This window comes from Ixodes scapularis, unplaced genomic scaffold, assembly GCF_016920785.2.
Source record: "Ixodes scapularis isolate PalLabHiFi unplaced genomic scaffold, ASM1692078v2 ptg000890l_1___fragment_3__unscaffolded, whole genome shotgun sequence".
NCBI classification, from domain to species: Eukaryota; Metazoa; Arthropoda; class Arachnida; order Ixodida; family Ixodidae; genus Ixodes; species Ixodes scapularis.
This window is the reverse complement of record NW_024610065.1, coordinates 1-26,839: the sequence shown is the minus strand read 5'-3', so window position 1 is coordinate 26,839 and position 26,839 is coordinate 1. Positions and strand designations below refer to the sequence as shown.

The window sequence follows — 26,839 nt, the reverse complement described above, 5'->3', positions numbered from 1 at the left end:
AATTTATTATATTAATATTTTTAATTGATGAAAGTATTTGTTGGTCAGATCCTTTTATTAATTTGAATGTCGTAATCTGTGGGGGATGTTTCTACCATTCCGAAGTCCGTTGACGAGTGTACTGTTTTTGTGAATTTTTTTTTCTGAATAATACCAAATTTAGAAAAAATACATATTATTTTCAAAATAACCTTGCCTATATTTCGCGCTAAGCCTTTATCTGTCGTGTTAGCTTTTTTTTTAAATAATTTAAATAATAAAAGTGTATCACCTGTGGAAATTGTACGGCACGTTACACGAGCCTGAGTGCACTCGTTTGCAATAAGAATGTTCTATGTATATTTGTTTTATTGTAATATCCCAAACCAGGCAATTATAAATAAAATGAAATTAAAAAGAAGAAACTGTTGTAAAATAGTCATTTGACACTTAATGGAGCAGGAAACAACGTTTATGTAGGAAACCAATGATACCAGCAATTATTTAAATGATGCCGTCTATGTGCTTAGTCCATGGAATGTACTTACTAATATAGTTAATGTAGAACTTAGTATTTCAATGGGGGAACAGTGCAAGATGATGCCGCTAGAAAGATTAACATTCTTATGTTTTGGGACTAAAAAGCATATGATTTTTGTATTATTCTCACTTATTATTAAAATATTTTTGAGGTAGACCAAGTTTCTAGCCCTTTTGTGACGTTATTTGTTGTTTGTATAAAATAATTGCAATTTCGAGCCGCTAAGAAGATGTGTCCATGCTCACCCAGAATTGTTTTATTTATTTATAACGCGATTGAAAACGTTTCGATGCCTCCTTGCTGGGTTATATTGAATCTCGCCGACATAAACAGTTGTATTTAAAATTAATATTTAAACCTGACATGTGTATTTTACTTCATACCGCGGTACAAGAACACGTCATAAGAAAGGGCACATAACGCTTAAAGTTGTAACTTCTTTGAAAGAAAAAAACATTTTCTGAGGTTTTCTGTACATACTTTTTAGTCTTGGGAATGTTAAATATATTTTTCATGGTGAGCAATTATGTCGAATTGTGTATTCCAGTGAGGCAGTGTGCTTTCCTAGCCATTTCTCTAGATTGGGATTGACTATTTCTGAGTATTGTCCATCTAGTTTATAAGAAAACGATTTTTAATGTGGTGTGTGGGTAACAATCTAATTTTTTTACGCCATTTGGCGGCATATCATCATCATCATCATCATCATTTATTAGTGCTTGAAGGCCCAGGGAGAATTGTGCGAGGGAGTCAGCACTTCAAAAAACAAACAAATAACACTATTTATCAACAAAAACACGCTGTAATCTAGTTATGAGTTAGAAAAAAATAAGCTAATGGGTGCAGAAAATTTCTGAGTGTAAGATAAGGAAACAATTACGTCAGGCAGTGAGTTCCAGTTGTCAATAGTTAACTTATTTATTTATTTGGTGATACTGCCAGCATTCTGTAGAACGCCCAGGCAGGAGGTGTACAAAAACAATATTCAAAAACAAGCGGAAGCAGTGCGAACAAACAGACAGAGCCACTACTCAACAAAGTGCGAGAGTAGTGCTTCACTAAAAGTATCTAATGATCTCAAATTTACAACGCTTTCAGGAAGCTCATTCCACTCAGCGGTAGTTCTAGGAAAAAAGGATGCTTCAAACAAAGTTTGAATAAACCGGTACAGTTTGAATTAACCGGTACAGTTTGCCGTTTGATTAAACCGGTACAGTTTGCCGGTCACCGGTCACCCGTCTGTGTAACATGGTCACCGGTTTGAGAAAACGTACGACAACTTTGCCCAAACGAGTCGTCCATTTCCCCAGACAAGCGACCTGTTTGCCAAAGGAGTGACTTGTTTGGCCAAATAGGTGACCGTTATCGTTCATACGGGGGACCCCTTTGAGCCACACGAGCGACCCCTTTGACAAACTGGTGACCGGTATGCTAAACTGTTACCGGTATGAACCCGTTTACTTTCATAAAGGCGCCAAAAACAGTTCTTCAAAGATTCGCCTATTTGCAGACGACTGGGTGGTATACCGTCAAATAGCTAGTCAAAGCGACTGCCTAACTCTTGAAAGTGATTTGGATATCATACTTTCATGGTGTGACACGTGTCAAATGCAGATACATATAGATAAAACAAAAATAATGACATTTACCAATCGTCGCTCATCTTTTCATTACGACTACAAAGTTATAGATTCAAAATTGGATAAAGTATCCACATATAAATATTTAGGAGTCCACTTAACTTCCAACCTCTCCTGGAACACTCATCTAGATTATATCCTTAGGAGGGCTAACCAGTCACTTGGTTTTATAAGAAGGCATTTATATATGGCAACAGCAGAAACAAAACTACTTGCATACTCTACCCTCATTAGGCCAAATTTGGAATATGCAGCTATAATTTGGAACCCGCATCAAAAATATTTAATTAATAATTTAGAATCATTACAAAGCAGGGCAACCAGGTTTATACTAAAAACGTATTCACCTATAAGCGTCAGTCAACTTAAGAGGTCACTTGGTTTATTGACTCTCCAACAGCGAAGATATCTCGCAAGGTTATCCTATTTTCATAAACTCTATCATAGTTCCTCAGATTTCCGTCAAAACAACATTTTCCCACTGGCTCGCATTTCCCCTCGTCATGATCATTGTTACAAAGTTCATATTCCATATGCAGGAACTAATCTGTTTAAATACTCCCCGTTCGTACAAGCGGCGACTGAATGGAATGAGTTGGCAAGCGAAATTGCGACGGTCACTGATCATGATACATTTATGTTGTTATTCCGTGAATCTTTAGTGTGAATGAATCATATATTGCCCTGTATGTTTGTTACTCGCTCGCTGGGTCTATTGCTTTTTTTTCTAGCACGTCGACTACCTCCAATGATGTGAGTGCGTGTCTGGCTTTTTTTGTTATGTAATGTCTTCCCCTCATGGTTCTGTTTAGCGTGACACGATGTCTTCTATTTTTTTCTTGTGAAATATTTATGATTATGTAAAAGTTTATACGACACCCCCCTCTATGTAATGCTCCTTTGGAGCCTTTAGAGGTATGTAAAAAAATAAATAATAAATAAATGTTTTTTTTTGTTTTTTTTTCAGTAGGGTAGCGGATTGGCGAAATCCTGATACGCTTGCGTAAGTCGGAATAACTAAGTCGGAATAACTAAGTGCGTAAGTCGGAATAACTAATACGGAGGGCTCTGCTTTGAACGGATTCCAGGTTGTTAGTTAAATATGTCTGCCACGGTGACCATATGGAAGAAGTGAATTCTAGCTTAGTTCTAACCAAGGTAGTATAAGCTAGTTGTTTTACTGGGGATGTAGCTTGTCTGAGGTTACGGCGAAAAAATCCGAGAGTGCCGTTAGCATCGGCGATGACAGATATTATGTGAGGGGTCCATGACAGGTCAGATGTCAAATTAATTACTAGATATTTATACGATGAACAAGCAGTTGTGGGATGCTAGAAAGGTGGTAAGAGGAGGATAGAACATGTTATCTGCGGGAGAAACTGGCGATTTACATTTATTATAGTTTAAAGCAATCTGCCATTTATGACACCACTGAATTATAAGTCGGAGATCGTTCTGCAAGCTAAGTTGATCGTGGCGTGAATGAATCGGTCTATAGATGACACAGTCATAGGCGAACAAACGTACTTCCGAAGTGATGCCATGGTGATTATTAATGTAGATTAGAAAACGAAGAGGGCCAAGAATGGTTGTCTGAGGGACGTTACTGTGGTTTTGGTAAATTTTACATTGTTAATATAACTGTACTGAGTGCGATTAGTGAGGAATTCAGAAATCCAATTGACTACAGGGGGGTCAAAATTAATATCTCTTAGTTTCATTAAAAGACCTTGATGAGGGACCTTGTCGAATGCTTTGGAGAAGTCAATAAAGATTATTATAATGCAATTAAATGCAAAGGTGCAAGCGAACTGGATAAGAATCACGAAAATAATCCCTGAAGAAGGGGAACAAAAGGGACAAAGGACAAACACAAATCTCCAAAGACAGCTAGGTGACTAGTGCGCGACCGAAAATATCCGCCTGGTCCGGGTATCGATCCCGGGACCTCTCCATTACAGGTGGAGCGGTCTATCAACTGAGCTAACCAGGGGTTAGCCGTCAGTAGAGCAAACGGGTTTTATCAGCCGCCACCAGTCTACACCAACGAGGGTGAAGCTTGCAATTTAAGGTTATTATTATAATCCAATAAAATGCAAAGGTGCAAGCGAGCTGGATAAGAGTGACGAAAATAATCCCTGGAGAAGGGGAACAAGAGGGACAAAGGACAAACACAAATCTCCAAACACAGCTAGGCGACTGGTGCGCGACCGAAAAAATCCGCCTGGTTCGGGTATCGAACCCGGGACCTCTCCATTACAGGTGGAACGCTCTACCAACTGAGCTAACCAGGAGTTAGACTTCAGTAGAGCAAACGGGTTTTATCAGCCGCCACCAGTCTACACCAACGAGGGTGAAGCTTGCAATTTAAGGTTATTATTATAATCCAATAAAATGGAAAGGTGCAAGCGAGCTGGATAAGAGTGACGAAAATAAAGTAAGGGTTCAGTGCGAAAGTGTGTTGTTTTCAAGAATTCTTGGGAAGAGATGGCTGCCAAAGAGACAAACTTATTCGTTTCCGCACTTATCGCAAAGGGCATAAGAACAGCTTATTGAGATCGCAGGTATCTTGATGCCACCGATTGCCGTCCTAATTTGTTTCCGCTAAATATACCTTGTTTTTCGTCAGTTTTGTATATTAGTGGATATTTAAAATAGAGTTTCTTTTGACGCTTGGACATTTATATCGCTTTTGAAAGAGCACTCTTTTCGCTTTACACCGCAGGACACTGATATGTGGTGAGTTGGTATATCCTGAACTCGGCGTATTTGCTGCCAATATTTTGTTACAGCTGGGGAAGCTCGTGGATACCATTACCGTCGTTTTTGACTTCGACAACTTTGGCATCCGACAAGTGTACAGTCACCAAGGTAAATACTTACAATGTTACCGGCTATGGAATGCATTTTGACCTTCATGACAGTCTCTTTTCTTTTAAGTGGTCGAGTTCGTTTATCTCATCATGGAACTCTACGAAAGTTACTACCCTGAGATGCTTGAACAATGTTTCGTCATTAACGGTGAGTTAACAGTCATCATCATGCTAGTGGAAGTCTCCTGTTTTTGACTATAAACTTCCATATAATTACATGACGCTGCTGTTTTCAGGCTTTCTCTTAGGAATACTTTTGTTAGTCGTGAGAATCTCTATACTCGGTTTAATCACTCCGGTTTGAATTGAGATGGTGGCAGTGTTGCAAAATATTGTCAATGCAGTACGCCCTCCACGCGTTAATATAAGGTTGAAATAGTATGAAGTTGGCATGCCTAAAAATATTGCTCGCTACGGTCTGGGGTTTCGTTGCGCAAAATAGTGATCAAATTCTCTCTCGGAAAAAACAGGCAATAATATTATAATAAATTGCTCCTTTTCAACAGTAACCAAATTCTTACCGCAAGCGAGGCGTCTAAGTGTACGCCAGTGCAAATTCTCTTGCAAATCTAGACGATGTCGCTTCCCTGCGATTTCCCTTGTTTGATATATAAATGATCAGCCTCGTACACTGTTCGGTCCTCAAATGTGATTTAATCTGGGTTTTGAACCAAATGTTTCACGCACGCTCTGTCCCGGCACAAGTTGCAACGTCTGGTTACAACGTTTCTCACACTATTATTTTAAGCTATGTGACTTTCATGAATTAGAATAACGGACTCATCCCACGCACTGTATGGACGTAGATATGGTTTTTTTATAGTAGCTGTCCGTATTTTGGTGTCATGAATGTTTAATAACTTATACGTCATTGCAAATAATAATTTGAGCATGTTTTAGCTTAACCACTATTTTATCACATCATTTCAGCGCCATTTCGTAAGTTAACTGAACTTACGTTTTCAAAACATTTTGTTTTTTTACGGGTTCATGTATTTATACATTCATGGCGTAGTAAGAGCATGACCCAATGGGATGGCTCCAGAGAGCAAACCTGCTTGTTCTTACTTTTACGCTGCAATCCGCGCTATGTCCCAAAAACTTTGTGGAAAATGACACCGATCGCATCGCATCGTCGGAAGGGTAAAAACAATTGAATAAGCAACTATTCTGTGATTTATGCGCTGTCGCTCAGAGGCGCCTCATAGTTGCACGTGAACGTACCGTACACCTCAAGTGAATTACAGGTGGCTTATAAAGAGAAACTCCATTAGACTGAGCCTCGCGAATGGCGAAGTCCTGTACTGGTTGGTTTCTAAAATACAAGCGTGACTGCACTCAAAGTATTTTGTTGTTAGAACTGCGCCTGCCTGAAAACGTTTTAAAGTTATTTCGCCGAGTACGGCGGTTAGAAATAACCGTATTATACGAGAAGATAAGTGCGTGGGGTGCTCATAAACGCTGGTCTGCTTTCACAGCCTGGTGCTATGCTTGAATGACAAGCTATGTCGTTAGTGGTTGTGTTAACATGTATTCAAGTAGAGGTGGGATCAATCCCATGCACCAAAGTTTCTTCTTAATTTTGTTGTATCCCAACATAGTTGTCCATCTCGATTTGATGAGCATGCATGAATAAACAACCAATGACTTGCCTATTACCAGAGAATACGTCATTACGGTGCCCCATACTGGAATGTAAGTGCGACGTACGCATGCAATTAACTTTGGCAGGCTCACAATAGGTTCTTTTCGAAAGTATGTTGTCTTAGTACCAGCTGCGTCGATTATATATGTCAGCTATTTATTGGGCATCCACTTTGAGCATTATTAGACATGAGTGTTGGGTCAGCGTTTGGCGTGAACTGGGAACCAATCCTACGCTTTGTGTAGGTAGTGATTACAGAAATGTAATTGCCGCCAGCGTTGTTTTATAGACTTTTGAATGCCGATACTACAAACCCGGGCACGGGGTTTGGACTGACGCTTTAAGTTGACAAAAATATTGCGGTGTGGGTAAGATTATACTACCTAGAATTTAGTCTGCCTCAACGGACGACTTGTCCCTCAGCTGTCGATGAGACATTTAGCCAGTGCAGTACAACAGCTAGCCTGGGATCTTTCACGTGCATCTCGCAGTAGTGATACACGATCGCACGCCGGTACGATTCTTAACCAGATTGAAACGGGCAGGGGTGTTGATTGAACCCAGGATCTCTGGGCTCTGCAGCGCGAGCTTTCGCTCCACGTTCTCCGAGCTGGTGTCCGCTAGCTCACTTGGCCTGCGATTCCCCCCCTTACAGTTCACAAGCGCGCGTTCATAGCAGGCTTGCTCGAAGAATTGTCCTCGCTTTTTTAGCTTTTTTCTTCGCTCACACTTGTAAAATAAAATGCAGGAAAGACACGGCAGACATTATATGGCAAACATATCTCCGCAGAAAAAAACAACAACAACACTTTTAGCGCATACCTCCGAACAGTTCGAAGTTAAGAAGCGACTAACGTGTTTTTTTTTTCTTTCGTTTGCAACACTCTCGACAGTTCCAAGCTTCTTTAAGATCTTCTGGAAGTTCATCAGACCCTTCTTGACTGAAAGAACAGCTGGAAAGATTCAAATATTCTCACGCGGTAAGAAGCTAAGCGAATAGAATGTTTTTGTCTTTAGAAGTTTTGTGTCAGCCGTTTTCGTGCAGAGAAGACTTATATTTGTGTATGCATAAACGATAACTTCTATCTATTTTAGATGTACCCACAACAGGTACAGAAATGATGAAGTGTCCTGGCGTACCTTTCCGGTGTATAGGCATGGGCAATGTGAACTGCGTCAATGTGAACGCAGCCGGTGAAGGCTAAATGCTGCATGAATCATGTTATCTTATGTTGCACGAGTAGCAGAGGTGATGAGAAAGGGGAAAATAACGAGACGCGGGGGGCTGCGGAGCTCCGGTTGAGCCATGATATGGCGAGGGAGATTTTTAGACCGAATGTGAAGGAAGGTTGTGGTTTCCTCAGATTCACGACTTTTCGAACTAATATTTTGGTGTGCTTCTGTTGATGCAGTCTTGGTTGCACGTGTGCTTTCACGGTCTCCAATTATTGCCTTAGAGCTTTTGTGTGTGCGTGATTGCCAGTTGCATCACAAATCAAGTAATTAAAGTTCCCATTTGCCGACACTCACACACTTCTGTCTGATTAGACAGATTTCGGCATTATAATTTTCCCTGTGTTACAAATGAGGATGTGATGTTGAGATTACAACAAATTAAATAATACAAACTGCGCTCAAAACGAATATATTCCCTAAAATACAAGCCCAGTTTAGCCTACAACGCCAGATTGTTCGATTTGGGCGGTACTTGTTTTCGTGAAGCCTCGCTTGACAAAAATTGTGAGGACATCATTTTCCAGGAACAATTCGTAATTGGGTTGAAGGGCTTCATCAGTGCTGGTTGAACGACTCCCTCTCTTACATCACTAAGCCAAACGATAATTCCACGGTGTGTTTTTTCAAATAAAACCCCTGTCTGACAAAGCTTAATTTTTGTATGGTAGTTCCGGCGTCTACTCTGGCTCTTTTTTTGCCAAATCCATAAAATACTTCTCGCTTCTGTAGAAGGGTGGCAGCCGGTTCTGTTGAAGTGCGTGGACCCCTCCCAGCTACCTGCTCATTGGGGAGGAGACCTGGTGGGACCTGACGGCGACAGAGAGTGCACCCACTTGGTAAAAATTATTAGTGTATCATGACTTACAAAATTGATGGAAGATATTTTGTTTGATTTATATTCGTACACTCGGTAGAACTATGAGTTCGCCGAGGCAGAAGGACCATAACGTTCGAAAACAAACTGGCTCTCCGTACCCACTTCAGCGTTTCTAAAATTAATTGACGATTTGTTCGCGTTTATTGGTGAAAATGGTCCATTTTGTTCTTGGGTGAAGATTTAAACCTTAAAATTTTCTCCTAATCGCCGAGGCACCTGGATTTGTTTTTTCTTATGTCAGTAGTAAGAATACTTTAACCCAATCTCTAAACCCACGCGAATAACTCATTTGAAAGAAACCTAACTTGTTTTGTTTCTAACCAATGCCGACGAATATCACGTGTCGGGAGTTGTCATTGGAAGAACGATAAGTAACCACTTACCCAATTACATATTTGTCAACTCGATAGTCGGGATACAAAAAGACGGAGGCGACTGCCCAGCTTATTACCAAAATATCAGTGGAAAAATCTAGATGCCTTGAAGCTGATATTCGCCGTACTGGTTGGAGCAGGGTGTTGTCTAGTGTTTCAGCTGATGAGGTATATAATTACTTTAATGGGATTTTAAACATATATATATATTTGAAGAGTGCTTCCCATAAAGGAAACAAAAAAACTGCCAGGAAAGCTTGGAAGCCCTGGGTGACCAAGGATATATTAAAATTGATGAGTAAAGATGTGTACAAAAAGATTAAAAAATGCAGAAAACCAGATGTGATGGCATTATTTGAAAAGCAGAAAAATGCTGTGACAAGCGCTTCACGCAAGGCTAATCCTGCATTATTTTATGCTGCGTTTGAAAATGAGCGACGAATAGATATTCTATAAAAAAACCCTAACTCGATTCCTGAGACGTGGCCTCCTCGAATCTCCAGCCACCAAGCTTAGCATCGGGACGGGGGGGGGGGGGGGGGGGGGGGGGGGGGGGGGACTATATGCGGTTTGGCATTAGGTTAAGCAGTTAATAACTATTTTGTAAACATTGTAAGGAATGATAATAATGCCGATGAATTTCAATTTGTAAAAGGCGTCTCTGGCACGCCATTGTTTTGCCCCCCCCCCCCCCCCCCCCCCCCCCCCGACGCAGAGAAAATGGCAGCAGTTTTCAGGAATCTTAGAAACAGTAAATCTACTGACATTTATGACGCTTAATTAAAACTACTGAAACGTCTAACTAGATCAATTTCTTCTCTTCTAAGGTATATTTTTAATTTGCTACTTCAAAAATACCCATTTTCCTAAAACAGTGGAAGTCGCTAAGATTGCGGTTATTTTGAAGTCTGAGACTAAAAACAACCTAGGAAATCATTGACCCGTTTTTTTATCTTAGTGTTTTAAATGGTGCTAGAGAAAATAATACACGCCAGATTATACCCAGCTCCTGTGGAAAATACTCTCTTCTAACATCTTGCCAGTTTGCTCTTTGGAAGAAGAATTAAACGAAACTCGCGCTATTAAAACAAAAAATAACTAAATTTAAACACTACCGAAAAAAACATTGATTACTTTGAAGACCTTCCTTGCTTTCTAAAAGGCTTTCGATCGTCTAAACCATAAAACTCTGCTTCTAAAATTATATGCGTACGGGATGGAAGAAGTAATCTCAACAATACTCAAAGCATTTTTTTTTTAAGTATTGACTATAGTGTGTTGTGATAGATAGTCGCCGATCTATTTTGAGGGAAGTGACGTCAGATGTGCCGCAAGGGAGCGTCCTTGAACTCCCTTCTGTTTAACTTATACATAAATGATCTAGTAAATATAGAAATCAGTACAGAGTTTATAATTTACGCAGACGACACAACTTTATTTTTTCAGGTGAAGTTGTCCACCAGGTTTTATGCGCGGTAAATAGCGTTCTGCCGAAGATAAATGGCTGGACAATCTTGAACTCTTAGTAATTAATACAGATTAGACGAGAACAATCATTTTCGATCCAAAAATAACTGTTTTCATCTAGTGAAGGTCCCTCTCTTCAAAGACAAATAATTGATTTTGTACGAAATGTGAAGGTTCTTGGTGTGATAGTTAATGAGTACCTGAGCCCGGACACCGAAGTACAATCTATAGCTGGCAGATTTTCAAAAGTTTTGGGCATTACTCATAAATGCCGACATATATTACCCCTTTCGGTCTTAGTCCTTTTTTATAACTCCGCCTTTTACTCTTCTTATAATTACTGCTTCCTTGTTTGGGGTAGCACAACGAATACAAATATGAATCACTTGCCTGCGTTCCGGGAGAGAATCATCCGAATTATGGGAAATGCGGCGTTCAATGCTCACTCAATTTAACTTTTCAAAAACCTTCACATAGTTGCAATTACAGAGCATTACCATTATAAATTTCTTCTAACATTTTAAACGTCTCTAATTCAAAATCAACTTGTTTTTTTTTTATCGATCCCCAATATGAAGCGAGGGGTGCCAGCATATGCAAGCCGTTGTGTTGACAGGTGGTCAGCGCCTAGCTCGAGAACGCGCTACAGCTTCCAGAAGCTGCAGTTCTCGTAGAGTCTCACATATATTTGGCACGTATTTGATGAGTTTGAGCAGAAATGATATTCATACTGTGTTTGTCAAGCTTTATCTGTGCCTATTTTAATGGGGCGTTCGACCTGTAAAAATGTTCCTAATTTATAGGAGGATAAACTCAATCAAGCGACAACAGTCTGTTTTATTCCACCCTCCCCTTCTCCCCAGGAGAGAAACATTTAAGTTGAAAGTTGAAAAAACTTGAAGTTGAGTCTCTGGACGTGTCTACTTTTTATGTCGAATGAAGGCCATTGATACGAAAGGGTTTACGATGCAATAATTAAAAAAACGAATTTGTAAAACAACTTTTAGTAGTAATTTTAGCTGCGAATCGGGAAAACTAAAGCAAGTGTGCAAGTCAGCTGGTTCAATACTGACATGTCCCCACAGGAGCGCTGAGTTGTGTTTGGAGCTTTGTGTAGTCCGTCCGCTTTTCCTTCGTTCTTGGGTTACCAAGTGAGAATTAGACATGGTTAAAAAAAAAAACCGAGACTGCGGGGTAAACGGCACAACACTAACAACTCGGTTTTTTTTCAACCATGTGCAACGTACACCAGCTGGTTTGCGCCCTTACATTTTGTTAATTAGACACTCGTTGATGTGGTGACGACTTATTGCATATGGTAAAATCCCAGGTGTGAACAATCTGCATTTAGAAACTGCCACCGTCTTTTTTGAGTTTTGATAAAAAATACACTCCATTCCGCATATTCTTTCAAGATGCCCTACGTGGAGTTTCAACCATGTGGCGATCTCTTCGTTTTAACGGCTCATTATAACATCTGCCGCTGCATGAATGTCTTCCTATCATACTTGTTTTTCATGTACGTGTTTTTTCTTATGCGAAAAGGCCGAGCGTCTATTGTAAAATATGGGTAATAGGTGAGTCTGGATGAGATCCCGTTGAATTTTTTGTACGGATGTTGAAAAGTAGGTTTAATATGTTGCCCCTTATCACGTGTTTTCTCCCATTGTGTCGAACGAAAATTCCTCAGTGCTGCTCAGTCAGCGCAATTGCACAGCTCAGCAAATATGCCCTTGTGTTTGAGATGTTGCATTTTAAGTACAAATACATCTAAATTAAGGTATCACGCCCCAAGAATCAAATAGCACATTGTAATTGCACGAGTAACAATAGAATTAAGTCGAATAATTTGAAGCGCTTTCAAAATCACGCAACATACTAATTAATGAAACACTGACTGTTTCAATAGAGAAGTGAGATTGATTACATTTTTTTGTAACGAGTGACTGACTAACCTTTGATCCCATATCAGTAAATATATAGAAGAAATTTTACTCCGAGCTGACATGAATGTCTTTAGCATAACCAAGGATCACTTACATACTAGTCAATGACATGAATCTTGTTTTGCTTTTTTAGAAAAAGCACAGTTGAGTAGAACGCCTTCATTACAATATTTTGCGGGACGAAGGCCCTGCGAACCAAAAAATTTGTATATAGGTCACTTGGCAAATTTTCTGGCTAAATTTAGCGAGGAAATTAAATTGGTGTATGTATTAGCTGACGCCAACCTCTTCAATGTATTTACCGAGAAAAGTGATTATGTATATTGGTCACGTGACGTCAGTATGCCCGCCATATTTTGAGAGGAAATAAAATTGGTGTGTAGGTCATGCGACATCGATTACCGCTCTAAATCTAGCGGGGAAAATGTATCGGTGTTAAACTCATATGACGTCAATTTCAAACAGAAATAAAACAGCGCAAACGAACACAAGGACAAGTAGAAGAAGGGACACAGACACATCGCTGACTCACGACTTACTTTCTTTCTCATCTTTTTAGAACATATCAACATAAGAAAACAAGAAATGAAAGATAAAAGAAGAAGAATCCAGCATGTAGGACATCCTCTCTGTCATATGCCATATGAGGAATCTTTTACAGAAACTATACATGATATACCATTACAAAAGAAAAAACAAATTACAAAAGAAGGAAGTAAATAGTAGGAAAACATATAACTATACATCATTCCAACTCAGGTCTCAGCAACGCCAAAAACCACAGCGCGAGCCCTAATGCTCTGTGAGTACCTGTCTTGCACGTGGCCTCTTGGTATGTCGGCACGCTTTTCTGGCTGCATGTAGGCACGCGCCTGTGGTTATAGGATCACTCCCATGAAAGCAGAAAGAAAGTATTAAACACACGTGCCCAAACTCCGAAGAAACTCGAACTCTTCACTGTATAACGTCATTGACTCTGAACTGCCGCATAGATCGGGACCGTGTTGTCGAATGTAAAACGCTTCATGAATTTCCCTTGCCATTTTTTGTGAATGTTTAGCCAAAATTTCAATGTCACTTAACCGAGGGGAACAACCACACCTATCACAATGAATGGCTAGGTGACCCGAAGGTGAAGACCTCAAAGACAGATAATGCTCCCGAGCTTGAACATTAATACATCTGCCCGTCTGCCCAATATACACTTTACCACATGAAAAGGGTATTTTATAAACGACCCCCACAGCACAAGCTACATATTTGATGCGATGGTTTATTCCACACCCTACACGCTGAAGTCCTGCTCTCTCAATGGACGCACAGAAACGAGATAACTTGGAAGGTGCTGAAAAGACTATGGGAACTTCGTATTTAACAGCCACTTTTTTGATCGTTTGGGAAAAACTGTGCAAATATGGTATTACCACCGGTCAAGAGGCAGGCTTTTGTCTAGCGTTGTCAAGTATGTTAAGGGGATTCCTGAATAATCTTAAAAGTGACTCCGCTACCCCCACTATGACAAGTTTCGGGAAACCCGCTTTTGTTAACCTATCGACTTGAGCCAGAAAGCTGTTGAAACTTCTGTGAACACAGGGTTTCAATAAAGAAGCTCTCAAACATAATTTTGCAATAGCTCTTTTTACAACTTTTGAGTGCGTAGATTCATAGCTAAGGAGGGACTTTTTTGTTCTAGGCTCATAAGCCCAGCACAGGTGACTTGTTTCAAGACGAATGTTGAGGTGCAAAAATTGCAAAGCTTTTTAGTTGGAAACTCATTCGTAAACCGCAGACCTCCAGAGCACTCCCAAAAGGTGTCTAATAACTCTGAGACAAAGTCAGCACTTCGTGAGCCCTGCTTAGGTTTAAACACCACCAGGTAATCGTCAACATACCTGAAGACTTTCAAAAAAACGATCATCTAACCTTTCTGCAATAGCACAATCACAACCTGCTAGGTAGATGTCACTCAATATGGGAGCAACACTAGACCCAATGCAGATCCCGGATTTTCGCAGAAACGTGTTGCCCTCAAAAGAAATAAAAGTATAACTTAAGTAAAAGCGGAGATGATCAAAAAACTTTTCCACAGCAATACCAGTCGAATTCTGGAAGGCAACAGAACCGTTTAAGTCAATGCAAAGTTGAACCGCTTCAATGAGACCTCCATAAGGAATAGAGTAGAAAAGGTCTTCCACGTCAATCGAAACCAGATCACAAGTTCCAGGGTTTTCATTGCTTAGATAATCTACCAATTCTTGAGAGTTTCGAATTAAAAAAGGATCAGTTAACTTCAAAGAAGATAGGTGATGCTGGAGATACTTCGAGACATGCAGCTGCCATGACTCTCTCTGTGTAACCATCGCCCTGAACTGCATAGTGTCCTTATGGGTCTTCACAGAGAAGAAAACCTCCAGATTGAGACCACGAGCCGCCTGGGCAGACTTCCAGAGCCTTTCTAAACCAAGCTGCTTACAAAGTTGCTCAGCACGCGTCTCCACCTTGCCCAGGACCACATCTGGAACAGGTTTGAAATTTTTCGACACGGCTTGTGTAGAGTTTCCTTAAATATATGTTCTGACACAACTACAAATCCTCCCTCCTTATCTGAAACTAGCAGCTTTAACCTACAGTCTTTGAAAAAAGAAACAATAGGGCCTAAATGAAATCGATGTACAGATTTCCTGGTGTCCCTACGTAAGCTTTCTACACAGTCTAGGATACACATGTCTTTTTTCTCAGCAACAGTCTTCTCAGCTATCCGTCTCACAAGGGAGAGCATTTCCGGGGGCTTCACTAGGCGCTCAGTAGCATACTTTGGGTTAAAGCTGCTGGTTTCAGATAAGGAGGGAGGATTTGTAGTTGTGCCAGAACATATATTTAAGGAAAAGTCTACACAAGCCGCGTCGAAAAATTTCAAACCTGTTCCAGATGTGGTCCTGGGCAAGGTGAAGACGCGTGCTGAGCAACTTTGTAAGCAGCTTGGTTTAGAAAGGCTCTGGAAGTCTGTCCTGGCGGCTCGTGGTCTCAATCTGGAGGTTTTCTTCTCTGTGAAGACCCATAAGGACAATATGTCGTTCAGGGCGATCGTTACACAGAGAGAGTCATGGTAGCCGCATGTCTCGAAGTATCTCCAGCATCACCTATCTTCTTTGAAGTTAACTGATCCTTTTTTAATTCGAAACTCTCAAGAATTGGTAGATTATCTAAGCAATGACAACACTGGAACTTGTGATCTGGTTTCGATTGACGTGGAAGACCTTTTCTACTTTATTCCTCATGGAGGTCTCATTGAAGCGGTTCAACTTTGCATTGACTTAAACGGTTCTGTTGCCTTCCAGAATTCGACTGGTATTGCTGTGGAAAAGTTTTTTGATCATCTCCGCTTTTACTTAAGTTATACTTTTATTTCTTTTGAGGGCAACACGTTTCTGCGAAAATCCGGGATCTGCATTGGGTCTAGTGTTGCTCCCATATTGAGTGACATCTACCTAGCAGGTTGTGATTGTGCTATTGCAGAAAGGTTAGATGATCGTTTTTTTGAAAGTCTTCAGGTATGTTGACGATTACCTGGTGGTGTTTAAACCTAAGCAGGGCTCACGAAGTGCTGACTTGGTCTCAGAGTTATTAGACACCTTTCGGGAGTGCTTTGGAGGTCTGCGGTTTACGAATGAGGTTCCAACTAAAAAAGCTTTGCAATTTTTGGACCTCAACATTCGTCTTGAAACAAGTCACCTGTGCTGGGCTTATGAGCCTAGAACAAAAAAGTCCCTCCTTAGCTATGAATCTACGCACTCAAAAGTTGTAAAAAGAGCTATTGCAAAATCATGTTTGAGAGCTTCTTTATTGAAACCCTGTGTTCACAGAAGGTTCAACAGCTTTCTGGCTCAAGTCGATAGGTTAACAAAAGCGGATTTCCCGAAACTTGTCATAGTGGGGGTAGCGGAGTCACTTTTAAAATTATTCAGGAATCCCCTTAACATACTTGACAATGTTAGACAAAAGCCTGCCTCTCGACCGGTGGTAATACCATATTTGCACAGTTTTTCCCACAGAATCAAAAAAGTGGCTGTTAAATACGAAGTTCCCATAGTCTTTTCAGCACCTTCCAAGTTATCTCGTTTGTGTGCGTCCATTGAGAGAGCAGGACTTCAGCGTGTAGGGTGTGGAATAAACCATCGCATCAAATATGTAGCTTGTGCTGTGGGGGTCGTTTATAAAATACCATTTTCATGTGGTAAAGTGTATATTGGGCAGACGGGCAGATGTATTAATGTTCGAGCTCGGGAGCGTTATCTGTCTTTGGGGTCTTCACCTTCGGGTCACCTAGCCATTCATTGTGATAGGTGTGGTTGTTTCCCTCGGTCATGTGACATTGAAATTTTGGCTAAACATTCACAAAAAATGGCAAGGGAAATTCATGAAGCGTTTTACATTCGACAACACGGTCCCGATCTATGCGGCAGTTCAGAGTCAGTGACGTTATACAGTGAAGAGTTCGAGTTTCTTCGGAGTTTGGGCACGTTTGTTTAATACGTTCTTTCTGCTTCCAAGGGAGTGATCCTATAACCACAGGCGCGTGCCTACAGGTAGCCAGAAAAGGGTGCCGACATACCAAGAGGCCGCGTGCAAGACAGGTACGCACAGAGCATTAGGGCTCGCGCTGTGGTTTTTGGCTTTGCTCAGACCTGAGGTGGAATGATGTATAGTTATTTCTTTTCCTACTATTTACTTCCTTCTTTTTTTAATTTGTTCTTTTTTGTAATGGTATATAATGTATAGTTTCTGTGAAAAATTCCTCAGATGGCATATGACAGAGAGGATGTCTTACATGCTGGATTCTTCTTCTTTTATTTTTCCTTTCTTGTTTTCTTATGTTGATATGTTTTAAAAAGATGACAAAGAAAGCAAGTCGTGAGTCAGCGCTGTGTCTGTGTCCCTTCTTCTACTTGTCCTTGTGTTCGCTTGCGCTGTATTATTTCTATGTTTACAATGCATCACCGACTAGCCCACCTCCAAACATTACGTCAATTTCAAAGTTAGCGAGAAAACTAGTGGTGTTTAAGTTGCGTGGAGTATGGTCACGCACAATATTTTTCTGTTATGTTAAGCAGGAAAATGCACGGAGGGGACGGACAGATGAGCGAACGAATTTCTGGGATTAAAGGGGCTTCGCTGGAAAGCACCCCTTGTATTAACACGAGAATGACCGCAGGTTCCAGCTGGAGGCGAGGTGCCCGTAAACTTCTACCTCAAGAGCGACCCTCGCGTTTCCGAGGACCCCAGTGCCACCACCTGTTTCCTGGAACGTGGACAGAAAATGGATGTACCCGTGAAGGTAGACAGCGAAGGATTAACCCTGTCGTGGAAGTTCCAAACGAGTCCCGGCCACGACGTTGGCTTCGGTGTCCTGCACATTTCGGGAGAACACGCCGAGCCGAAGGAGGTCTTGGGAGTCAGCAAGGTCAAGTGCGATCAGGTTGCTGAAAATGGGCGACTCTCCGCTGAGCCAGGGACATGTGAGGCTGCTATTGTCAATATTGCTTGCGCACCTTATGACCCTACTCAGGGGTAGCTTTCTGTGGCCATGCAGCCAATGCTATGGGTGCTGGGTTGATCGAGCACCTTTAGCGTCGACCCAAGCTCTGCACGCACACACTTCAGTTCTTCTGCATATATATATCAATATATATTTTATATATAGCGTATATATCAAAAAGCTGTCACGACAGGTTCGCCCGGTGTAGCTTTCTCGGTCGAGTCAGATATTCATGGCGCCTGACAGTCTAAAAACAAAACTGGTAAAGTAGGTACAAAAAAAGAAAAAACACGAGATAAAATTGTTGATAATGTTCAGCGTTTTTTTGGGGGGGATAAATACTGACAGTTCCTTAAATTAAATCCCCGATCCGATTTCTTTTGTTTTTTCTTTTTTATGAGGGGGAATCGAAAAAACCCGCATTAAAGCTGTACTTAAGCAAGAAAAAAATGTTTCACAAGGAGACAGCTTCAGCTATTACTTTATTTTGTGTTCACAGGGAACACAATTCGCACTGAACCACTACCACCTGGAATACAGGGCCTGCGCATGACGCCGTTTTTAGTGAGTCCCCGAACCGCTGCAAGCGGCGAAGCACGGTGAACGAGAGTCACCGTAACCGAGATATGCGTCTGTCTTGGCGTCGCGTCATCCTAACGCCGAGCTTGTTGTGCACATAGCAAGACGCGCTGTCGACGATACCTTCACACGGTATAGGCGGCGATGCGTGGTTCCGTTATTGACGACGCTTCTGGGGGGGGGGGGGGGGGGGGGGGAGAGGGGGGAGAGGAGGAAGGAGGAAAAGGAGGAGGGTGGAGGGAGGAGGCTTTAACTTGTGGGTGGTCTTTACTGAACGGTCCTCGGAGCTGTTTCGTTCTCTTCGGGAACTACTCTTTTTTCACATCTGCTTTTCTTATAGGCACCGGTTATAATCTCAATGTATTCGAGTCAAGCGCATGTTCCGTGGAGGTTGAGAAACCCTACACGGACCGCAAGTTCGTCTGTTTCTTTTGCAGGGGTTGTGGGGACGTCAGAACAATGCCGAGATGTGATTGGCTCCAATTAAAAGGAAAAAGGACCTCAGGGCATCTATTCGAAGCGCAAGTTCGTCTGCTTCTTTTGCTGGGTTATGGTGACGTCAGAACGCCGAGCTCTGATTGGCTCTAATTCAAAGATAATGGGTAGACCTCAAAGCAAGCTACCTTGAGGTCTACCCACTATCCTTCAAGTCAGAGTCCGAGAGCTCGGTGTTCTGACATCACCATAACCCCTGCAAAAGAAGCAGAACTTGCGCTTCTCAAAGCAATGAGGTCTGCCCATTAGAGCCAATCAAAGCTCGGCGCGTTCTGAGGTCGATGCAATTCGCAGTGCAAGTAGCAGAAGTAGTTCCGCTCCGGATTCCTTTGTCCTGTTTTCTGCAAGATAGACGCATATTGATTGATTTATTTACCTATTCAAAATATTCTTAAAGGTATGAAGATTTATATATTGTAGTGCACAGATAAGACACAAAAATTATACAAAGACAATATGAGAACAAGGAGCAAAAAAGTGCTTAAAGTATTAGCATAACTTCGCACTAGCTCTTGAAAGTTAGACATACCTAGTTCAGTTGCAATGTGAACCGGTAGTTTGATTCACTCGATTATGGTCCGTGGTATGAATGATCGGGCGTAACTTGATGAGTGACATGTGATGGGCGTTTCTTTGAATGAATGATCGCGACGGATAAAAATAATGGGGGAGGGATTTAAAAAAATTCGTCGGTAAGCGATGCATGGAGTTTGAGCTTGTGAAATAATGACAGACGGCCATGTTTATGGCGGCGTGATAGGTCATGCAACTCAACTTGATTTTTTATTGCGGCGACACTGGAAAATGGAGAGTAGTCAGAGCAAATGAAACGCGCAGCATGGTTCTGCAGGGACTCGAGGTTACTTATAATGTAGGATTGCTCAGGATTCCATATGGCAGAAGCATATTCAATTTTGGGGCGGATTGGAGTGATATAAGCAAGTTTTCGTAAGTTCACGGGTGCTTGTTTAAGATTGTGCTTTATGAATCTAAGGGAATGGTTAGCGGAAGCAAGGGTGAGATCACTGTGGTAGTGCCAGAACAAATCAGACTGAAAGTGGACACCCAGGTACTTATTCCTAGAAGTGATTTCGACAGTATTGTCTTCAGAAGGTAAGAAGTTGGAGTCTGAGAGGAGCGTTCGGTAAACGACATATGTTTGTTTTGTTGTGGTTGAGGGTCATTAGCCACGAAGAACACCACGTGGTTAACTGGTCCTGGTCTGATTGCATGAAGGGTCTTGCTCGGTTTTTCTAGTTGTGTGCCTAAGGTATGTACGTTTTTATTAGCAGACTCCAATGCTTTGTTTTTCGGTTTAGATACTGGTACGACAAAGTTCGATTAATGAATATCGACTCTATATTATATTCTGGAGGAAGGAATACAACTGAGTGGAATTTTTATTGTCTCATAACTTTGATTCAGCTTGCTTTTCTGTGACGATGCAGTGAATTTATTCTATTCAAAAAGTCGTTGGATAACCTGCGGGTCAGTGGTGCCTGATTGACTGCCCACTAATGACGAGATAAATGGGACGGGCAAAGCCATCTTTGTCGTAAGATGAAGATGATATATGGTATTTAGCTGTGCTAAAAATATGGCAATTTCAAACAACCTGTTTTTTTTTTTTTTTTCAGACATTTTCAGGTTTGACAACAGCTATAGCTGGTTTTCCAAGAAGCAGCTTTCCTACGTTTTCCAAGTCAAAAGCTCTGACGAAGTCCTGGCCCCAGGAAGCTGATGATTGTTATCTTTTTTTCTTTTGCCAAATCACTATCTCAGATCAGACTTAAACATCATAAAGACTTTTTTGTGTATTTTAAGTTTGTACTAACGTAACTAAATGACTTTTCAGTCAGGGTATTCCTAATATTGGTTGCTTTCATAAAAAGACAACTAGAGACATGCTGTGAATACAGCTACCCCCATGGTGTCCCGACTATAACACTATCGGTGTCAGTGGGAGTAGAAGTGCGAGCGAAAGGTAACTTTGGTAGGCTTGCAATTCCATGTGTTTTCTCACTCGAGCCAAAAGCTCCGCTCGAGCTAAAAAATGAAGGCGATAAAATTTATATATCTAATGAGATCGTGGCAACTTCACATCCAGGAGCGTGCCCGCAAGGTGCGCGCTCCTGGATGTTGGAATAGAGAAAACATAAACCGACATAATAACTCTGTAAAAGAACGGTACCGGTCAGAAGTGTTTTGCCGTGCATATTACATTGAAATGTTATGATCTGTGGAGTTTTTCAAAATAAACCTATGACAAACATTTCTTTTTTAACCTTCATCGTTGACCCTGCTTCACCAGCCACGCCAAGAATCTCGGAAACCATGCTCGGCGCGTGACCTTGGAGATTACCGGCACAAGTTTCCTCTGGATACCTCGTTAGTAGGGAGGGGACTCCAATTGAAGGAAGTAGCTTGTGGTATAGCATATGCTCTGTCAGCAGATGGTCGCTCGGTATTCATTTATGTAATATATTTTTTTTACTTACAATACTGAAAGCCCTTTCGAGCTGTTTCAGGAGTATACAGCAATAAAACATCAGAATCAAAGAACCGAAGGTCGGGAACGATCACCACAGTACAATCATATGAGCATACTTTCGGTCAAACGACACCTCCGAATCTGATCACCACGAGAGAATACTAGTGCGTCTTCGGCATTGTCAATCTAAACTATTCCACTCCTCAAATATTTAAAAAAAAACAATAATTAATAACATCGAGATTTAGGAAATGCGCCTTGACTCCAAACTGGTTATTAACTCTGGGTGACCTTCCTCCAGGAAGCTGAATATAGTCACTCGAACTGATGTTATAATGTAGAGTTGACAGAAAAATTTCAACTTTCCCGTTTTCCTCCGATGGCCCGAGGCTGGCTGCCCCGCTTTTTTTAATAGTTTTGTTACCGATACCGAGCAACGATACTCTGAATAAACGAATCTTACTGCACGCCGCTGGATACGCTCAATTTGTTTTATCTGATACTTGACATATGGATCGCAGATCACGTACGCGTATTCAAGAGATGATCGAAGCAGTCTTATACGCGGATAATTTAACTTCAGACATTGTATTTTTGAGTGCCCGTCTTAAAAACCCAAGTTTTCACCAAGCCGCACCACAGACATTCTCTATACGTACCTTCCAGTTTAGATCGTTAGAAATTGTGACCTCTAAGTATTTAAATGTTTCAGACTGCTGCAAAAGCGTACCATTAGAGGAATACAGGAATATGCTAGGCGACTTTTTTTTTTGGTGATTGTTACAGAAGTTGTCTTTTTAAAAAAGTATTTTCATACTTCATTTGTGACACCACTCGTGCACAGTGATTAACAAGTCATTTAATAGCATTCGGTGCCTTTTTGAATTAACTTTTATGTACATTAGACAATCGTTTGCAAAAAGGCGGACTTCAACAGATGGATCAATTTCATTCAAAATGTCATTTATATACGCAAAAAAATTGACCTCAAAGCCACATAAAATTTGCGATGAAAAGCATGTTTATCGCAGAGCGATCCTACTAGTACGAGTACACTTTGTGTTCATTAAATTACGGTGCCTGCATGTCTGTTTGTTCCAGGGTGATGACATGCTTTGTTGTATTAGGTGGACCAGCGCGTGACGCGCTCGCGCATTCAGTGCGTGAATTATGTGTTAAAATGGCGATTAAGCATTAGCCAATACTACGCGCTCGAGCTCGTTCACACCGAGTTGCCCCCCCCCCCCCCCCCCCCATGCACTTAAAATACATAACACACAACTCGGCGGAAATTTAACTGAGGTGTTAAAAAGCAGTTCTGCAAAATTCGGAAAATTTACTGCAGCTCTTGAAACTGCAGATTCGGCCACGCTAACCTCGCCGCTGGAACGGCTGACGACAAGCAAGAGCGAGCTACCTCAAATAAACTCCGAGATGGAAGACTGTATGACCGATGGGGAGCTCATTGCGGAATACAGCACCGTAGTCGAGTACGACGACTTGGCTACCAAAAAGGTCTCAAAGCGTCATCCCTCCGGCAAAGCGAAGTCCAACCGCTGCCGCCACCGGTGTCGTCGCAGTCAACAACACCGGACCGAGAAAGAACCCAGAACAACCGCACTGGCATCAAGCTTCCAAAGTTACAGCCCCAGACGTTTAACGGCGACATCGGTGAATGGCAGAGCTTCTGGGAGCAATTCTTCAGCGCAGTGGATGAGAACGAGAGCGTCCCATGTCAGCAGAAATTTCACTATCTGCGGACCCTTGTCACCCATTCAGCAGCTGCAGCCAACCCAGGGCTACAAGCCACGGACGCCTGCTACAAATGCGCGATCGACATTCTTTCTTCTAGATTCGCAGACAGGTGACGCACTGAGCAAGATCATCGGGCAAAATTGCGAACGATGCCTCATGTTATCTCAAACAACGACACCAGAGGTCTCCGCCGGATGCAGGATCCTCTTCAACTAGACATCTGAGGTCTAAAGGTTATTGGAATTGGATCAAAGCCATACTCAACAATGATGTGCGACATCCTACTAAAGGCGTTACCAAAAGATCTGCTCCTGTACCACTACCGATAGCTAGCTCCACAAACCCAACGACGTAATCCGAAGCAACACAAGAAAGACCCGAAAACGAAGGTGCTTGAAGCAGCGGCTCGGCTGTCCTAGTCAACAACCCATTGACAACTGAGCTAGTCGGAGGAGAGCTCTTAAATATCTTGAGCTTCCATTGCAACAAAGTTTAAAGTAGAGAACGAGCTGAGATAGCTGAAACGACGAGCACAGGAGCTACAAAAAATCAGATATGCCACACACGACTATCGGCGAGCTCTGCAGCTGCAGTGTTACAGACAAAGACGGAACTTGGTTGCTTTTAGTGCAAATCGAGTAGGCACTCAACTGAGACCTGCTCTACTGATGTACCTCATGAGGAAAAGAGAAAGCGACTGTCGGGTGACATGCGGTGTTTTCTATGCACTAAAAAGTGGAATGATGTAGCGTTCATAACGAGTTTCTCCTCGAAACGTTCCAGGCCTGGGCTGTCTTAGAGGACCAAAGCTGCTACTTCCGAGCGATCATTGACGGAGGGAGACAGGGGACAGCGGACTAGCACGGATTAGACCCGCCTACTTAACCTCGAAGGTCTGGAAAAGATCAGCCTCCGTGTGAACACGTTCGGGAACGCAAACGCCGAACCTCCTCAACTGCGACTCATCCACTTGCACCTTTGCAGTCAGTTTGATAGCACAGAGTGTTCACTTGAAGCCGTAGAATTTTCCTTTATTTGCAAGGATATTGTGCAGGTACAAACCGACAGCGAATTTCCAATTTGCGTCAAGGAAAAGGGAAGGCATGTCGCGAACGAGCTATGGTTCCCAGGTCTTCCCTCAGTTCCTGGCATACGTACGCTTGTCGGGTCTGACAAACTTTGGAAGATCACAAAAGAACAGGTACAAGAATTCCCCAGCCACAAAAGAATTATAGCACACAAAACAACTTATGGGTGGACTTTTCAAGGTCCTACATCACTTGAGATTCCCCTGACCTGCAGTACAACCAAGGGGGGCTCTAACAAAAACGACGACGACGCTGAGAATATCACCGCCAAGACGAAGCATGAACATTCCGTTGGACCCTCGATTTTCGTAAACCTGAGTGGCAAGAGAACGACAACGAGTACGAAGAACGAATTCAAGAAGACATCACTTGCGTCGCAAAGTGCACTTACAGGACATAGGCGGGAGACCCAAATTCAGTCATTCGCCGCGTCCGCAGCGCTCCTCGAAATTAACCACTCAGAGGAACTACCGGCAGCATCAGCTGTCTTCGTGAACACGCCCTGAAGTCATGAATGAGGGCCAGAGTCTGGAATTTTTAAACGAAATTGACAGTGTCGTGCCCGAGGTTCAAATCCGACTGGATGACACTCCTGAGAGCCGCTTGAAATCAAGGATGTCAGGAGTATCCGATGCGTGGCAGGGTCCGAATATGATTGTGTCGTACGCTCACAATTATTTCGAGATGGCGAGTGTCTGCGAAAGAGAACAACGACGAGCGCATTTTGCAGTCGGATATGGTGTATTGCACTCAGGCGTCGACGAAGAAGTTGCTTAAACTAAATGGAACAAACCGAAGAATGGCCTACAAAGAGCTCTTCGCTTACTCCGTAGTGGTGGTATTTTCCGTCGTCTCACGTACGCTTGTCGTCGCCCTGAGCAGTCGAAGGATACATGGGTTAGGACGGGACCATCATCTTGTCTTCAACTTTTCCAACCTGAAGGCTATGAAGGAAGATTTCAGCGTTCGGCATGCTACACCAACGAGATGCAGGGGCGCGCGTTGCGTGACCAGAGGGCTAATGTTTCTAAATATTCTCGCACGGAACTACTTCCATCACGCGTGCAGCGGTTTCTAGGAGTTTGTCGGCAAGCATCTCAAGTTACCGGTCCGCCCGGCGACTACACAGCAAGGCTACCTGAAAGAAGGGCTGCTCGCTGTCATAAAATCAGAAGAAAGATAACCGGAGCTGATCACAGTGAAGATATCGTACAAGGAATGTGTTCAGAAAGATGCGATCGCGGAACAGGGCGCGGACACGCTGGCAGAGCTCCAGACTGACCCAGGTCTTCACGGCTAGCCCTTCACAAATCCCGTCCTATAGCCGCTCGTCTGGAAGTCGCCGGAACGCCTAATGTTCTGTTCCAACGAGCCCGAGCTGCATTTTGTTGGTGTAGAGATCCACCCACACAAGCGAAGCAAGGAGATCAGGTCGGTTAGAAAACCACATCTGCTCCTACCACCGACGGTGCGCCATCCGTCATTGTTTTGGTACTCCGAGGCGGTGGCCCAGGCTCTCGAGTTTTTTTAAAAATAACTTGGTGGCACCTCTGTTTGCTATGAGAGAGTCTAGCTTTTTAAACCAAGCTGGCGCACATGATACATTCAAGATCGCTCACATTTCTACATACTTCACCAGGTGAGGAAGACGTGCTCACTCATACACTCTTTCTGACAGGAAGCAGCCTCGCTTCACTTCATACGTAACACAAATCGAGTTCACAGGTCCGTAGCAAAAAGGATTTCACGTGCCTGTGGAACCATCATCAAATGCATCTTGATCACTTTTAAAGAATGTGGTGCAGCGAATACCTCCTCCAGCTGCATTCTGCACAAGTCTATCCAAGCCGCCACTTGAGCACACTACGAGGAGGAGACCTGGTGCTTGTTGAAATATGCAAGACGCTGCTACACATGTGACAAACCGGACGTGTTGAAGAATTCTTTTACGACAGGAATAAAATTGTAAGATCATGCTGAGTGCATTTACCGAATGGACAATCGTCCAAGCCACTTGTGAGACGTTTATACCCCATAAAACTCGTAAATTGAATGGGCGTTTATGAACCCGCTCATTTCGGGGGGAGCGTGTTGTGGATTTTCGGTGCTTTTGGGATTGCAATGCGTGTGGCGAGAGGAAGAAAGAAGATGTGGAACCAGAAAAAGAAAGATCCCGAGGAAGATACCAGGACAGCATTGAGCAGGCCTTCCCTGTATATTTTGTAAATATCCCGCAGGTCTTTTTTTCTAAATGGAAATGTTTTTTTTTTTTTTTTTTTTTTTGTGAACGATTCCGCACTTATTCAACAGCTAAGAA

The 26,839-nt window shown here is 42.3% G+C and overlaps 1 protein-coding gene across 1 annotated transcript in view; it reads left to right on the top strand.

Annotated features, from left to right (window-relative positions):
* The window catches only part of LOC115318277 (SEC14-like protein 2), a 35,720-nt gene extending 14,439 nt beyond the window's left edge, over window positions 1-21,281 (top strand). Inside the window, exons 7-12 of the mRNA XM_040215394.2 lie at window positions 4,953-5,031; window positions 5,101-5,181; window positions 7,572-7,658; window positions 8,644-8,750; window positions 17,791-18,094; window positions 20,826-21,281. Coding sequence (XP_040071328.1) covers window positions 4,953-5,031; window positions 5,101-5,181; window positions 7,572-7,658; window positions 8,644-8,750; window positions 17,791-18,094; window positions 20,826-20,929 — 762 coding nt within the window. The 3' untranslated portion in view covers window positions 20,930-21,281. The remainder of the gene's footprint in view (window positions 1-4,952; window positions 5,032-5,100; window positions 5,182-7,571; window positions 7,659-8,643; window positions 8,751-17,790; window positions 18,095-20,825) is intronic.
* Window positions 21,282-26,839: the final 5,558 nt, after the last annotated feature.